The sequence below is a fragment of the Rhinoderma darwinii genome, chromosome 3 (genome assembly GCF_050947455.1).
Source record: "Rhinoderma darwinii isolate aRhiDar2 chromosome 3, aRhiDar2.hap1, whole genome shotgun sequence".
In the NCBI taxonomy this organism is placed as follows: Eukaryota; Metazoa; Chordata; class Amphibia; order Anura; family Rhinodermatidae; genus Rhinoderma; species Rhinoderma darwinii.
This window is the reverse complement of record NC_134689.1, coordinates 180,287,509-180,305,634: the sequence shown is the minus strand read 5'-3', so window position 1 is coordinate 180,305,634 and position 18,126 is coordinate 180,287,509. Positions and strand designations below refer to the sequence as shown.

Genomic DNA, 18,126 nt, shown 5'->3' with positions numbered 1-18,126 from the left:
GCTTGAGGAGTCAAATTACAATTCTACTGTCTACAACTGGTTATGTAAAATTTGAAACTGCTTTAATATTGCCCCAGCTTTTGCACTAGAAGCGGTCAATTATGGCATGTGCATATGGGAGCTAGCCAATTATTTTCGTTTATATGATTGCTCTGCAAAAAGATTGAAGCTTTTTAGGGAGTAAGAGGACAGGGAAAGAATATTTAGAATATAAGCACCGGACGTCATCTGCAAAAAAGCCAATGAAAGTTTTTAAGCTTTATAAAAAATGCGTAATATACAAAGGCAAAGAACAACCAATAGAATGTATATTGCGTCACTGCCAATACTATGCCACATTTACAGTGTTATTGGATACAATATGCACTCTTAAAGGAACACAACCTAGAAATGAATGATGAACGTTAACCGAAAAAATATACTTGCCCAGTGTTGGTCAGTCTGCAGGATTTTCTGAATTTTCATGAAAGAATCAGTCTTTTAGAATTTTAGGACAAAGTTGTTAATTATTTTTTTTTATTCATTCCATTTCCAGCAGACAGATGTTTGAGGGGTGGGTCTGAGCCAAGGAGGAGAGCTTGGTGTTCCTGCTCTCCTTCTGCAGACAGAGCACTGGGGAAGGACTCATTCTGAATTCAGTTGCCTTATAGCCAGACAAAAAGGTTTTGTTAAGGTCCTCATGCACGGCCCGTCCTGGGCTGTATAAACGAGTGCTGATCAACGAGACAGCTTGTTGATCGGCGCTCATTTGCTCCTTACACAGGGAGATGAGCAGCCAACAACGATACTATCTTTCTTTTTTAAAACTATACAATCAGCAGATGAATGAGCGTTTGCTCAATCATCCTCTGATCGTTGCAATTATTGTGAACGAGCATTCTATGAACAAGCATTTGCCCGATAATTGACCTGTGTAAAAGGGCCTTAAGAAGGAGGAATTGGGAAATGGCTGATCTCCTTGGATACATACAGTATAGAAGAATTCTTTATATATTTCTCAGTCTTGATTGCAATATAAGAATAAGATCAATGGGCAGGAGGATATTAAAAGGAAAGAATTGCAGAGATATTTATTTCTTTGCATTTGCCACATTAAAGGCTACATACACACATAGCGGAACTGCAGCGGATTTTACTGTCTGAATTTTCATCAGCATATTTCAGTAGCACATGCGGTGGAAAGATTCCGTCCAAATATTGACCTGTGGAGCAGATCTTTTTAATCCGCAGCATGTCAATCTATGCTAGGAAATGGTTGTGCACATTTTTCTCACTGAGTTGAAAGGAGAGGTAAAAATCTGCAACAAACACCAACTGTTGGAAGAACTGCTGGAAAAAGGCTGCGAATCCGCAAGTAGGAAAATAAAAAAAGACCTATTTTCAGTTTAAAATTAAAAGACCATATTCACCTCTACTGGCATTCCCATAGTAACACCTCACTGCTCCCCTGTCTGGTCTCTGTGTTGCAGGCCCCCTAGGATGACATTTCACCCCATGTAACCGCTGCAGCTAATCACTGACTGCAGCGGTCACATGGGACCTCTTACACCCTCTTCTCTGCCGTGGCAATTTCAAATGAAATTCTTCATCAAATCAAAGAAAATTTGGTGCAGACTTTCAGACACAATTCCCTGTGGTATCTGGGTCTGATTTGTAGCAAACTCTTAGTGCTCCTTTAACGTCATCCACCAAGTGTACAGAGGATTCGCGCTACCCTAATATGGTGCAGGCTCTGGAGTTGATCCCGCATTGTACGCAGCGGGTGCCCGCTGTTTTATATAGCTGACCCCCATCTGAAACGCCCGGGATCAGGGATAACTACGATACCACACGTTTAACCCCTCAGATGTCATCTAAGCAGATAGACAGAGGTAGGGGACACCCTCTGTCCCACGATCGGCCTCCCTCAACAAAATTGTGGGGTGCTGATTGGTTGCAATGGCAACAAGAGGCCTGTTCAACGACTCTAATGGCTTATTCAGACTAACGTAAATATGGTCCGTGTGACAGCCGTTGTTTTAACGGCCGTCACACGGCTGTATGTATTTCTAAAGGGCTGTTCACACGGCCGTTGCTTCAACAGACAGTGTGAAGGGCCCGTAAAAAAATAGGACATGTCCCATCAGCTATTGATGGCCTATCCTGAGGATAGGCCATCAATTTTTAGGGACTGGACAACCTCTTTAAATAGAAGTACACATGCTTTTGGTCATGTTATATGTTCTGTGGAATGACAAATCACCCTTCTCTATCTGGCAGTACGATGAACGAGTCTGGATTTGGTGAATGCCAGGAGAGTGTTACCTGCCTGACTGCTTTGTGTCAGCTGTAAAGTATGGTTGAGGAGGTATAATGCTATGGTGTTGTTTTTCAGGGGTTCGCCTAGACCCTTTAGTTCCAGTGAAGGGAAATCTTAATGCTTCAGCATACCAAGACATGTTGTACAATTGTATGAAACCAATTTTGTGGGATCAGTTTGGGGTAGACCCTTTTCTGTTCCAGCATGACTGTGCCCAAGTGCACACAGCAAGGTCCATAAAGACATGGTTGGGTGAGTTTGATGTGGAAGAACTTGACTGGCCTGCAAAGAGCCCTGACCTCAACCCCATCAAACATCTTTGGGATGAAGTAGAACGGAGATTGCGAGCTAGGCCCTCTCATCCAACATTAGTGTCTGACCTCACAAATGCTCTTCTGGATAAATGGGCAAAAATTGTCACAGACACTCCAAAATCTTGTAGAAAGTCTTCCCAGAAGAGTGGAAGCTGATTTAGCTGCAATGGGGGAAGGGGGGGGGGGGGGAACAACTCCAAATTAATTCATATGGATTTAGAATGAGAGGTCATAAAAGCTTCTGTAGGTAATGTGTAGGTGTCCAATACTTTTGTCCATATAGTGTAAATTTGGTATCGGTGTATTAATACTGACACGCAGAATAACATAACATGTAGTTTTTACTGCACGGTGAACGCCGTTAAAAACAAAACTCATATAACAATGAATGAATCACTGTTACTTTTCCATTCTACCCCACGAATAATTGTTTACACTTTTCAGTAGATTATATGGTATATTAAATGGTACCATTAAAAACTACAACTCGTCTTGCTAAAATCAAGCCCTCAAATTTCAACAGTAAGAAAAAAAAAGTTATGGCTCTTGGAATGCGATGAAGGAAATACGAACATGAAAAAAAAATTAAATTGGCTGTGTCTCCAAGGGGTTAAGCATCAGGGTCCATAAATACTTGCACGGCCGGCCGCATTTGCGGGCCGGGCTCCCATATAAAGTAGCACAGTCTGGGAGCACAGTACGTAAAACTCAAAAAATAGGAAATTTCCTATTTTTTTGCAGATCCTTTCTACGGCACGGACACCTTCCCATAAATATACGTTAAGGTGTCCATGGGCAAAAAAAGTGAATGGGTCCGTATTTACGGATGAATTCTACTGTCACGTGCATGGAGCCTGAGCGAGTAGAAATGAAGGGGAAGCAGCGTTCGTACATACCCCTTCAAAACAGCTGATCGGCGGAAGACCTGGGTGTCGGACCCCGACCCATCAGCTATTGATGGCCTCTCCTAAGGATAAACCATCAATTTTTAGGGACTGGACAACCCCTTTAATTAGAAGTACACATGCTTTTGATCATGTTGTGTATATTCCTCTGGGTGCTCCTCTGTGTACATGCATGAGACATGGCTTTTCTGGGGAAAGGGACATTTTCAGAACAACACATAAGAAAATCATAAAATAATATAACACAAAAATGAATAATATACTTACTTTTTACAATAGCATCTGCCTTATTTGCCAATATGGAACTATCTTCTAATTCTGTTTGTACACTTTTATTCTTGAAGTATTGACTTTGACTAGAGCTCTCCACATCCATATTGTCCTTTTCACATTTTTCTAAAAATGAAAAAGGTCAACAGTATAAAATAAGATATTAGAAAATAGCAATGTTAAATTATAGGTGGAATTTCATTAAATACAGTTAAATGGACACTACAGTCATTTTATTTTTATTCGGGGCTCTAAGAGCCAAGTATGATGTGTGCATGGAATCTGCTATTTTTTAAAACCAAATATAATAATTTTCTTAGCATTATGTGGTGTTTACCTTAATAGAACTGCTCCCCACCCTCCCTGACCAACATGAGAGGAAACTGTGTCTATGGTACTTCTAACTCTAGATGGGTGGTGACTTAATCAGCCCTTCCCCTTAGGCCCCATGCACACGACCGCAAAAACGGACCCATTCACTTTCATCGAACGCGGACACCTTTCCGTAGCACTATGGAAGTGTGTCTGTGCCGTGGAAATGTTCCAGGAATTATGGAACATGTCCGTTCTTTTGCATTTTGCGGGCCGTGCTCTCATACTTTGTATGGGAGCACGGCCCGAAAATGCGTCTGTCAGTCGGCGGCCGGCCGTGCCCGCAATCGCGGGCCATGATTGCGGGCACGGTCGTGTGCATGGGGCCTTACTCTCTGAAGTTGTCACTGTAAAAATTGCTTATTATGGCTCAGGCAGAATAGAATAGTCATTAAATCATAAACCTGATTTTATAGCTGGTAGTTCTCACCCGCCAACCTTCTGTATAGTGTCTGCCCGATCATACCCCAAAAAAAAAAAGGATTGGAAAGGTAGAATTTAAAACTAGCTGGCAACTGCTTACCAAATCATCCCTACTTGATTTTAAGTCTATGGACAGCTTAATGCTCTAGCTCTGTGTTTTTCAACATCTCTAAGCAAGGTACCCCATATTCAAAGACATTTTAACCAACTAACCCAAGGCTTTGATCACATAGTCTCTGCTGCACCTATTGATGCTGTGCTGCTTAGAACAGTAATGGATGACATTACTTTGATTCTTGCGTTGCAGCTTGGCCTCCTGGGATGACGTTTCAACCCTTGTAACTAAGGCTGGGCAAATAATCGGAAAAAAAACAAACGAAATTCAGCGGAATTAAATTGATGTCATCTTGTGAATTTCGGTTTTATCAATTATTTTTCTCCAGTTTAAACTGTACCTGCATCTTCGGGATGCAGATACAGTTGAATCCAATAGTAGAGCAGGGGACCTGCCCTATCATTCATTATGTGTTTGTACGCAAGGCAGTGATGTCATCGCACCTGTCTGCGCTGTGCCGCACAGACCAGAGAAGCAGAGGGATCTCCTCCACTTGTCGTTGGAACTGGGTTAGGGGAGTATGGAAATTATTATTTTTATCAGACACTATTGGGGGGGCAGCTATGGGGGCATTGTACTGTATGGGTGAAGCTATGGGGACATAATACTGTGTGAGGACAGCTATAAGGGCATTATACTGTGTGGGAGCAGCTATAGGGGGCATTATACTGTGTGGAGGGCCGTTATGGGGGGCATTATACTGTGTGGAGGGCAGTTATGAGGGCATTATACTGTGTGGAGGGCACTTATGGGGGCGTTATACTGTATGGAGGGCAGTTATGGGGGGCATTATACTCTGTGGAGGGCAGTTATGGGGGGCATTATACTCTGGAGGGCAGTTATGGGGGGCATTATACTGTGTGAAGGCAGCATTAGGGGGTATATTATATACAGTAGTATACAGCAGGCTCAGTATAAATATGAATTCAATGGCGTAGCATGCAAACAAGGGGTGTGGTATGCAAAAAGGGAGTGGCCTAAATAATCGTTCATTAATCGTAATTGAGGTTACGTGTTCAATTAATCGTGATTTTGACTTAGGTCATAATTGCCCAGCCCTACTTGTGACTGTTGAGGCCAATCACAGTTTGTAGTGGTTAGATGGGCTGCATCATCATTACAGGAGGCTGGGCTGCACGAAGAACAGGGACACATCGCTATGACAATGCTAGTTAAGGGAAGAATTGGCTTTTTTTTTTTTGCTCTTCTTTCCGCAGCGCCGATTTTGGATGAAAAATCGGTATCACAATTTGATGCAGTCTTTAGGCCAGAATTCCATGCGGGTCCATGCGGGTTCTAGGTCGAATACGCTCTGTAATTTTACGCACCATATCCGACCTGTGTGGACATACCCTTACAGCTAAGTTATATTCTTTCTATTTGTTAATGACTGGATTAACCATAGTCCACAGGAGTTTTTTTATATTCATCCCCGAAGTGGAACTCTTCAAAAACCCTGTCAAAGAGTTAATTAGATTGTATTTTTATTTTCACGGTGTCATTTTTGTCAAGAAATTGACACATCAGTAGTTAGACCTTCCAGATACAGGCGTATTTATACTACAATCACATGAAACATTTGATTCATTTTGTCACTTCTAAAACCAATCCAATCATGATTTAGGATGTCATAGCAACAGGGATGAATAATTCTACATTGAATTATTTGGTTAATAACTGTAATGCATGTAGATCCATTTATAGAGATTAGTTTTCACCTTGACATTAGAAAATATTTTCAGACAATATAAAAAGCCCAATTATATTCAATGTGATTTAAATTTGATGTAGTTTAATAACTACATGGGTCCAAAATTCTGAGCTAATTAATTCCATAATATAAACAGCTAAATAAAAACTTTAGGGCTGATTTAGGCCACTTCTAGAAGGAGCTTAGTATCTTTGGGTAGAGTTTTGATAAGCTCCTCCTAGTGGGAAGCCAGAACTGCTGTCTGCAAGAAAGAAAAATATTTCTCTAGAGATGGAGAAATAAGGGTGCTCTGATCCCTATAAAGATATTTTATGGTTAATCAGCATGAAATGATAAACTTTTTTTTAGATAAAAAAATATAAACACATACACTTTAAAGTTGCTGGACCATAAGCCATAACAAAGTCCATGAGAGAATATTTTTTTTTATAAGCAGAGCTATATTGCACAAACAGTGATATACAAAATGTCACCGTACCAATGACCGATCTAATTATGACCGATCTAATTTATGTATGTCTATTTTGAATATAAAACAAAAGTACTATTAAAGCAGTTATAAAATAAGAAGTCACCACCCAGATTTATGTTAGAATGCATTATCTTCTGCAACATTTATAAGCTTGTCTGAAATTTATTATCTTGCACACAAAAAGTTATTAGGTGGTCTGATACAATGTATTTAAAGGGGTTTTCCAGGGTGAAAAAATGTATACCCTATCCTGGGATAGGCCATCAATATCTGATCAGTGGTGGTCCGACTCTCCACACCCTTGCCGATCTGCTGTTTTGAAGGGACTGTGACGCTCATGACAGCGTGGCTTCCCCTTCATTTTGTCACTGCTCGTAGTGTGAATTACCAACACACTTGCTGCAGTTCACAGTATAACAGCCTCCTCCTATTCACTTAAGTAGAAGGCTGTAATACTGTCAACCTCTGCTACAAGTGTGTCGGCGATTCACAGTACGGAGCAGGTAAGGAGTGAAAGGGAAGCCACGCTCGCAGCCCCTTCAAAACAGCTGATCGACATGAGTACCGAGAGTTGAACCCCCACAGATCAGATATTGATGTCTTATCCTGAGGAATGGCCATGTACTTCTACTCACTGGAAAACCCCCTTGAGGCAGATTTTCCTCTGCCTGCACGCCATTGAGTGCCGCGGGCATAAAACGCTGCGAAATACGCTTTCTCTGCCTCCCATTGATGTCAATGGGAGGTCAGAGGCGTAAACGCCCGAAGATAAGGCATGTCCCTTCCTTTTCCCACAAGCCGGTTTTTCCGCTCGTGGGAAAAAATGCCTCTGCCTCCCATTGAAATTAATGGGAGGCATTTTCGGCCGTTTTTTGGCGCGGTTTCCGCGTAAAAAAAAACTGTGTGAACTCACACTTTTAATGTTTTCAACTATTTACTTGAAGCAATTTTGGCAGTATTTCAAGAGTGGTTACTTTAATAATAAGGGTATGTGCACACGCTTAACAAAAACGTCTGAAAATATCGAGCGGTTTTTAAGGGAAAACAGCTCCTGATTTTCAGCCGTTTATTTTAGCAACTCGCGTTTTTCACGGCCGTTTTTGGAGCCATTTTTTTTATAGAGTCAATGGAACACGGCTCCAAAACAGCTCAAGAAGGGACATGCACTTCTTTATTTGGGGCAGAAAAACGCAGTTTTTCCGATTGAAATCAATGGGCAGATGTTTTGAGGCATTCTGCTACCGATTTTTCGGCCGTTTTTCGGGTCGAAAAATGGCCGATTATAAGCAGTGTGAACATACCCTTACTGCTAGTGCAAAGAAGTTTTTCCGTAAAAACGGTTTCAGAAACATGTAAAATTTTCCAGTATAGTCAGTGGCCGGACCCCAACTAACTGTACATTGGTAGATTTCCACTATAAATTATTTCAATTTTCTGGCAGCTGTGTCCAAAGCCACACCTTCTTTCCACAAATTGCCGAGAGTGGTGCAAAAAGGCCAAAAGTCACAATTTGTACTGCAAATTGTCACATTTTGTCCTTTTTGCTACTCTTCTATGCTGGAAAACTGGCATAAAAAGGTTGATACATTAGCCCAGGGGTCTCAAACACGCAGGCCGCCATCATTAGCTCCTTCAGGAGACGAGAGAGCAGGCCGAAGAAGGAATGCGCTCCTTCATGACGTCATGAAGGAGCACAGTTCGTTTGTGGTAGGTGAGCAATGGCCACACTACCACCTGTAGATAGTGCAACCCCCCCTTGTAGATATTGCCCCACACCCTCCTGTAGATAGCGCTACATTCCCCCCGGGCCATACCTCTCAACCGTCCTGGATTCAGCGGTAGAGTCCCGGATTCTGGGCGGTGTCCTGCTGTCAACTGTATTTGCGTCTTCAGGACACAGACACAGTTGAACCCATTGTTGAAGCAAGAAACAGTCAGCTCCCTGATTCAGCATTATTTCAGAGACCAGAGGAGCAAAGGAATCTACGGGCACAGCGCTACTTTAAGCGCTGTGCCCGTAGAAGCCATTGACGTCACTGTCCATATATGGACAGTGACGTCAGTGGCTACTCCTGGAGCAGAATCCCCGGTGCTGACGCTCTGGCAGGGGATTCTGCTCCCGGAGTAGCCCCTGATGTCACGGTCCACATATGGACAGTGACAGCAAGTGTTCCCTCTATGAGCGAAATCTCCGGCCTATGCTCTGGCTGGGGATTTCACTCCTAGAGTGAGTCCCAATGGTGCTATCAACGGGGGGAAAAGGGGGTAGCGCTATCTACAGGTGGGGTGGCGCTATCTTTAAGGGGTGTGGCATTATCTACAAAGTGCAGTGTGGCATTATCTACAAAGTGCAGTGTGGCAATATCTACAGAGGGCAGCATCTACAGAGGGCAGCGTGGTAGTATCTACAGAGGGCAGCATGACAGTATCTGCAGAGGGCAGCATGGCAGTATCTGCAGAGGGCACTGTGGCAGTATCTGCAGAGGGCACTGTGGCAGTATCTGCAGAGGGCACTGTGGCATTAAGAAGGAGCTGCCCGATCTTGACATTCTTGTATCTGCCAAATGCTTCCAACTGAGCCACCAGACTGCATTTAGCGACACTTAAAGAGACTCTGTCACCACATTATAAGTGCCCTATCTCCTACATAAGGAGATGGGCACTGTAATGTAGGTGACAGTAATGCTTTTTATTTAAAAAAACGATCTTTTTTCACAACGTTAGGAGCGATTTTGGTTTATGTGAATGAGCTTTCTTAATGCCCAAGTGGGCGTACTTTTACTTTCGACCAAGTGGGCGTTGTACAGAGGAGTGCATGACGCTGACCAATCGGCATCATGCACTCCTCTCCATTCATTTACACTGCACTAGCGATATAGATATATCGCTATGTGCAGCCTCATACACAAACCCTAACATTACTACAGTGTCCTGATAATGAATACACATGAAATCCAGCCTGGACGTCATGTGTACTCAGAATCCTGACACTTCTGAATCTTTTTTTGTGAGATTCCGGCAAGTGAAACCAAATCTCGCGAGATCACGGAGCTAAACGAGATTTGGTTTCACTTGCCGGAATCTCACAAAAAAAGAGTCAGAAGCGTCAAGATTCTGAGTACACATGACGTCCAGGCTGGATGGTCATGTGTATTCATTATCAGGACACTGTAGTAATGTTAGGGTTTGTGTATGAGGCTGCACATAGCGATATATCTATATCGCTAGTGCAGTGTAAATGAATGGAGAGGAGTGCATGATGCCGATTGGTCAGCGTCATGCACTCCTCTGTACAACGCCCACTTGGTCGAAAGTAAAAGTACGCCCACTTGGGCATTAAGAAAGCTCATTAGCATAAACCAAAATCGCTCCTAACGTTGTGAAAAAAGATCGTTTTTTTAAATAAAAAGCATTACTGTCACCTACATTACAGCGCCGATCTCCTTATGTAGGAGATAGGGCACTTATAATGTGGTGACAGAGTCTCTTTAAACTGGGAAACTGGATTGTTAAAATTAGCACGTGGAGAAAACGTGCAAATTTCTGGTAAGTTTAAACCTAACGGTATAATTATAGTATTGTATTATCGTGATAGTAATGTAGTATTATTACAGTAATGTAGTATTGTTATTTGAAAGTGATGCGGCCTGTCAACTTCACATTTTTTCTATGTGCGGCCCATTTACCCGGCTGAGTTTGAGACACCTGCATTAGCCCCTATGTGTCACAAGAAAGAAAAAAAAAACAAATTATTTTTTAAGTAGCCTAGAAAAGTTATAGTCACTAAATCACTATAAAGTATCTGGTCATTTAGGACTAAAACACACTGGTCGTTAGGTCAATAAATCTTGTTTTGTGTACAGCACTGCAGAATTTGTGTAATAGAAAAAAAAGCGAAAAAAAAATCTGCATTCATATGAACTGCAAAAAATAAACACTTTAACAAAAGACATGCTGCAGGAGTTGTAGTTTACCCCAGATGCTAATAACTTCCTAATACGCAAATCAGAAGCTGAAGACCTCTTTTTTGAAGAGTAAAAAGCGGATTCATATCAAAAGGTGGCTAAACTGCTTCTTCCTTTCCAAAGCAAGACTCTGCCGCAGCAGATATTTTAAGAATAAATATATCTCCTACTATACATTATCAAAAATATTAGAAGTTACGTCAGACTTCTGTGACCTGTATAAGCTGCACACTCATGCTTTTATATGGAGAAGTAACTTGTGACTTTCAACCCCTTCCCTCTTTGGCCACTTTTGACTTTCCTGACAGAGCCTCATTTTTCAAATCTGACATGTTTCACTTTATTTGGTAATAACTTCGGAATGCTTTAACCTATCCAAGCGATTCTGAGAGTGTTTTCTCGTGACACATTGGACTTTATGTTAATGGCAAAATTTGCTCGATACATTCAGTATTTAAATGTGAAGAACACCCAAATTTAGCAAAAAATTTAAAAAAAAAGCATTTTTCTAAATTTAAATGTATCTGCTTGTAAGAAAGGCAGTTATGCCACACAAAATAGTCGCTAATTAACATCCCCCATATGGCTAGATTGGCATCGTTTTTTGAACATCCTTTTATTTTTCTAGGACGTTACAAGGCTTAGAACTTTAGCAGCAATTTCTCACATTTTCAAGAAAATTTCAAAAGCTTATTTTTACAGGGGGCAGTTCAGTTTTGAAGTGGCTTTGAGGGCCTTATATATTAGAAACCCAAAAAAAGCCACCCAATTTTAAAAACTTCACCCCTCAAAGTATTCAAAACAGCATTTAGAACGTTTCTTAACCCTTTAGGGCACGTTCAGATGTGGCGGAATTGCTGTGGAATTCTGATGCGGACAGTCCGCAGTGGAAATCCGCAGTACACAGTTTGTCCATTGGTTTCAACACCTCTTTAGTTAACTTCGTGCAGACGTTGCGGAAAACTCTGCTGCGGAACATAGGTTGCAGTGCGGAATTTTCAGACCGCAGCATGCACTGTCTGTTGCGGACTTGTTGCGGAATTTCCCCTTTGACTTCAATGGAGTTTCAAAATTACGCAATGAAATCCGCAGATGTAATGTGTGTTGCTGATTTGCTTATGTGTTGCATTGCGGATTTCTTTCAGGAACAGGATATTTCATCATTCTGATGAGGAAGAGAAAACCTCAATTTTCGCCTGCCACGCTTATTACATGAACACATAGCTATTACCATGGCCAGTTATAGGCGAATGGATATGGAATTGTCCACTCTTATTAACCTCAAGTAACTTTACATGTTTATATAATGTTTTCACTAGTTTAGGGCCTGTTCACATCACCGTTCGGCTTCCATTTTTAACGGATCCGTTAAACTGTAACGGAAACCCTGTTAAAAACAGAAACATTTGTGTTTTTGACAGATCTGTTTTGACGGATCAGTCAGTAAAACGGATCCTTTACATTCCGTTTGCGTCCGTTCGTATCCGTTTACAACGAATCCGTTATTGTTGATACTACTTGTTTTTGTTTACATTTTTAAAAACTCCTCCTATTGGACGAAGGAAAGAGATGACCAGGAAGAAGGAATGTTCCCAAATCAAATCCGAATGCAAACCTTGCAGAGGAGAATATCATTGTGCTTTGGATATTGCCAGAAATTCTTCAAAAATGCTGCCTGCACAAGTGTCCTATATGCTGTGTGCAAAGAAAATATAACATTTTTGGCAGCGTCCTTTAACCCCTTAGCGCACCAGGACGTACCGGTACGTCCTGCATTGAAGTGCTTTAAGCCACAGGGACGTACCGGTGCGTCCTGGCTAAAAACTGTCACCCTGTCAAAGGACAAGGTGACAGAACTGTGCCGTCAACTGTTTATGACAGTTGACCGGCACAGTAAGACGGCAGGGGACCATTCATAGCGGTCTCCTGCCGGCGATCGCTGTGATTGGTCAGTCAAAGCAAACTGACCAATCACAGCTCTATGACGTGTGTATGTGATGATGCTGGCTCAGAAGCTGAGCCAGCATTATCACCGCCGGGAATCAGATGTCCGGCACCCCTCTGCAACGGCCAGGACCGGAGCTAGGCTCCGATCCGGCCGATTAACCCCTTTGATGCATCGATCAACGTGATCGATGCATCGAAGTGGCTTGTAGCCTGTCGGCAACCACGATGGTTGCCACGGGCGCGGGTGTCAGCTGTTTGTCACAGCTGACATCGTGCCCTAACGGCCAGGACCGGAGCAAGGCTCCGATCCGGCCGATTAACCCCTTAGATGCAGCTATCGCTGCATCTAAGTGATTAGATCGTACCCTATGATTGCTAATAACAACCATCGGCACCCGCGAAGGTTCCGATGGTTGCTATGGCAACCATAGCATTACAATCGCTTCCTAGTACGGAAGCCTATTAGGCCCCGCCGGGAGGCGAAGCCTCATAGGCTTGCTGTCAGTGAATAGCTGACATCTCTAATACACTGCACTATGTAGGTAGTGCAGTGTATTAGAATAGCGATCAGGGCTTCATGCCTTCAAGTTCCCTAGTGGGACAAAAAAAAAAAAGTTAAAACAAGTTAATAAAAATGTTGTAAAAAAGTAAAAAAAAATACTTTTCATGTTAAAAAAACACTATAACAGCCTTTTTTCCTATAATAAGTCTTTTATTATAGGAAAAACCAAAAAACATAAAAAAAGTACACATATGTGGTATCCCCGCGTCCGTAACGACCCAAACTATAAAAATATCACGCTATTTTACCCGTACGGTGAACACCGTAAAAAAATTAAATGAAAAACTATTCCAGAATCGCTGTTTGTTAGTCACTACCTCTCGCAAAACAGAATAAAAAAAGGGATCTAAAAGTTGCATGTACCCCAAAACTATACCATTAAAAAACGCAGCCCGTCCCGCAAAAAACAAGCCCTCCCGCAGCTTTTTTGACGGAAAAATAAAAAAGTTATCGCTCTAAGAATATGGTGACACCAAAAATAAATTATTCGAAACAAAAGGGATTTTATCGTCAGACGCTGCAAAACATAAGAAAAACTATATACATCTGGTATCGCCGTAATCGTACCGACCCGCAGAATAACGTAAAATTGTCATTCATTGCGCATGGCGAACGCTGTAAAAAAATAAATAATAAAAAACATCAGAATTGCAGGTTTTTGGTCACCTGGCTTGCCAAAAAAATGAAATACAAAGTGATCAAAAAAATCGCACGTACCCCAAAATGGTACCAATGAAATCTACAGATTGTCCCGCAACAAATAAGCCCTCACACGGCTCCGGGGGAGAAAAAATAAAAGCGGATAAGATCGGGCGCCATTTATCAGTGCGACACCGGCCACATATCTGCGGATTATTATTTATTTACACCATTATTATACCCTCTTATTATACCCTGATGTTCTCCGCACAGATAACATATTCCCCCACATCATAAACTCAAATACCAGCAATACCCCAAACAGAACAACTAGCGAGCAAAATCCACGCTCCAAAAGCCAAATGGCGCTCCCTTCTGAGCCCTGCAGCGTGCCCAAGCAGCAGTGTACGTCCACATATATGGCATCGCCATACCCGGGAGAACCCGCTTAACAGTTTGAGGTATTTGTCTTCAGTGGCACGAACTGGGCACAAAATATTGTGCACTAAAATGGCACATACCTGTGGAAATTTGCAATTTTCACTTTGCACCATCCACTGAGCATTCATTTCTAATAGAAAAAAAAAAAACCTGTGTGGTCAAAATGCTCACTACACCCCTTAATAAAATGCCTTTAGGGGTGCAGTTTCCAGAATGGGGGTCACTACTTGGGGGTTTGTTTTCCTATTTGACCCCAGAGCCCTGCCATTGTGGGCTAATGCTGCTAAAATCACCATAATAGGTCTCACATGCGCCTTTCACTCCTAAGCCCTGTCATATATCCAGGCAAATGATAAATGCCTTGAGGGGTGTAGTTTAAAAAATGGGGTCACTTCTCATGGTTTTACACTCTACTCTGGTACCTAAGGGAGCTCTGCAAATGCGACATGGCGCCCATACACCAGTCCAGCAAAATCTGTGCTCTAAAAGCCACATGGCACTCCTTCCATTTTGAGCTCTGCCATGTGCCCAAATAGCAGTTTAGGGCCACACATTGGGTATTGCCGTACTCGGGAGAAATTGGGTAACAAATTATGTGTTGTTTTTTCTCCTATTACCCCTTTCGGGGAAAAAAATTGGGTGCAAAACTACATATTTTTGGGAAAAAATTATTTTTTTCATTTTCACTGCCTGATTCTAATACAATCTATGAAACACCTGTGGGATCAAAATGCTCAGTACACCCCTAGATGATTACCCTGAAGGGTAAAGTTTCCAAAATGGATTCACTTCTCAGTTTCTACTGTACGGGTACCTCAGGGGCTCTGCAAATGTGACATGGCGCCCAAAAAACAATCAACCAAAATCTACATGCCAAGTAGCACTCCTGCCATTCTGAGCCCTGCGGTGTATCCAAGCAGCAGTTTATAACCACATATAGGGTATTGCCGTACTCGGGAGAAATTGGTTTACAATTGTTGGGGCGCTTTTTCTCCTTTATTCCTTGTGAAAATGAAAACAATTCAACATTTTAGTGGAAAGAATGTAGATTTTCATTTTCACTGCATAATCCCAATAATTCAGCAAAAAAACTGTGGGGTCAAAATGCTCACTATACCGCTAGATAAATTCCACGAGGGGTATAGTTTCCCAAATGGGGTCACTTTTGCCGGGTTTGCACTATTTTGGCCCTTCAGTGGCTTTGCAAATGTGCCCGCAAACCATTCCAGCAAAACTTGAGCTCCAAAAGTCAAATGGCGCTCCGTCCTTTCTAACTTCCGCCATGTGTCCAAACAGCAGTTTATTACCACATATGGGGTATTGATGTGCTCAGAAGAGTTTGCTTTACAAATATTGGGGTGTTTTTTCTCCTTTATCTGTTGTAAAAATGAAAAAATCTGAGCTAAAACTACATTTTATTAGAAACAAATTAGATTTTCAATTTCACTGCATAATTCCCATAGATTCAGCAAAAACCGTGTAGGGTCAAAATGCTAACTATACCCCTAGAAAAATTCCTTGAGGGGTGTAGTTTCCAAAATGGGGTCACTTTTGGGAAGTTTCCACTGTTATCATCCCTCCAGGGCTTTGCAAACACGACATGGCACCGAAAACCATTCCAGCAAAATCTGCGCTCCAAAATCCAAATGGTCCTCGTTCCCTTCTGAGCCCTGCCGTGGGTCCAAACAGCAGTTTCTTACCACATATGGGGTATTGCTGTAATAGGGAGACATTGCTTTACAAATGTTGGGGTGCTTTTTCTCCTTTATTACTTGTAAAATCTAAAACATCGTATGTTTTTCCAGAAAAAAAAGTAGATTTTCATTTTCACAGACCAGTTCCAATAAATTTAGCAAAAAACCTGTGGGCTAAAAATGCTAACTATACCTCTTGAAAAATTCTTTGAGGGGTGTAGTTTCCAAAATGGGGTCACTTTTGGGAAGTTTCCACTGTTCTGGTCCCTCCAGGGCTTTGCAAACACGACATGGCACCGAAAACCATTCCAGCAAAATCTGCGCTCCAAAATCCAAATGGCCCTCGTTCCCTTCTGAGCCCTGCTGTGGGTCCAAACAGCAGTTTATTACCACATATGGGGTATTGCCGTAATCGGGAGACATTGCTTTACAAATGTTGGGGTGCTTTTTCTCCTTTATTTCTTGTAAAAATGAAAACATCGTATGTTTTTTCAGAAAAAAAGTAGATTTTCATTTTCACAGACAAGTTCCAATAAATTTAGCAAAAAACCTGTGGGCTAAAAATGCTAACTATACCCCTAGAAAAATTCCTTGAGGGGTGTAGTCTCCAAGATGGGGTCACTTTTGGGGGGTTTCCACTGTTTTGGCACCACAAGACCTCTTCAAACCTGACATGGTGCCTAAAATATATTCTAATAAAATAGAGGCCCCAAAATCCACTAGGTGCTCTTTTGCTTCTGAGGCCGGTGTTTCGGTCCTTTACCGCACTAGGACCACATGTGGGATATTTCTAAAAATTGCAGAATCTGGGCAATAAATATTGAGTTGCATTTCTCTGATAAAACCTTCTGTGTTACAGAAAAAACTGTATTACAAATGAATTTCGTAAAAAAAAATTGAAATTTGTAAATTTCACCTCTACTTTGCTTTATTTCTTGTGAAATGCCTAAAGGGTTCAAATAATTTCTAAATGCTGTTTTGAATACTTTGAGGGGTGCAGTTTTTAAAATGGGGTGATTTATGGGGATTTTCTAATATATAAGGCCCTCAAAGCCACCTCACAACTGAACTGGTCCCTGAAAAAATAGCCTTTTGAAATTTTCCTGAAATGTGAGAAATTGCTGCTAAAGTTCTAAGCCTTGTGAGGTCATAGAAAAATAAAAGCACGTTCAAAAAACGATGCAAACATAAAGTAGACATATAGGAAATGTTAACTAGTAAATATTTTGTGTGGTATTACCATCTGTTTTACAAGCAGATACATTACAATTTAGAAAAATGCAGATTTTTGCAAATTTTCTCTAAATTTTGGTATTTTTTACAAATAAATATTGAATTTAACGACAAAATTTTTTCAGTATCATAAAGTACAACATGTCACGAGAAAACAATCTCAGAATCGCTTAGATAGGCAAAAGCATTCCGGAGTTATTACCACATAAAGTGACACGTCAGATTTGCAAAAATCGGCTGTGTCCTGAAGGCCAAAATAGGCTGTGTCCTTAAGGGGTTAAAAAGTCATATTTACACACCGCTGCAATACCCATATACACCCCCAAAACACCCAAATGAATAGAGAGCCCACAGGGCAGACCGCTTCAATAGCCATATACACCCCAAAACAGCCAAATGCATAGTCGACTGCGCTATTGATTCCGTCGGAAAACCGGAAACCAGCCGGAATGGTGACGAACGGAAAGCATTAGCGATGTTTCCGTCACCATTGAGATCAATGGTGACTGAAACGGAAGCTGTGCTGTCAGTTTCACTTTCCGTTGCAGGGTTCACCCGACGGAAACCCGGAACGGAAATTAACGGTTATGTGAACAGGCCCTTACTTGTATGTATGATGTCTGAATAGCAGCATCTGCAGTATGTAAACATTATAACAAAGATAAACATATAACATATATAACATTATTAATAAGTTCAAATCAAACTTCAATATGCACTGCCCATTTGTTTTTCAAGTAGATAACCGTCCCGAATTGTGGGAC

The 18,126-nt window shown here is 41.6% G+C and overlaps 1 protein-coding gene across 3 annotated transcripts in view; it reads right to left on the bottom strand.

The window, feature by feature from the left end:
- The window catches only part of MDFIC (MyoD family inhibitor domain containing), a 130,193-nt gene that overhangs the window by 54,213 nt on the left and 57,854 nt on the right, over positions 1 to 18,126 (bottom strand). For all 3 annotated transcript variants that reach the window (XM_075855040.1, XM_075855041.1, XM_075855039.1), the window contains exon 3: positions 3,786 to 3,914. In XM_075855040.1, coding sequence (XP_075711155.1) covers positions 3,786 to 3,914 — 129 coding nt within the window. The remainder of the gene's footprint in view (positions 1 to 3,785; positions 3,915 to 18,126) is intronic.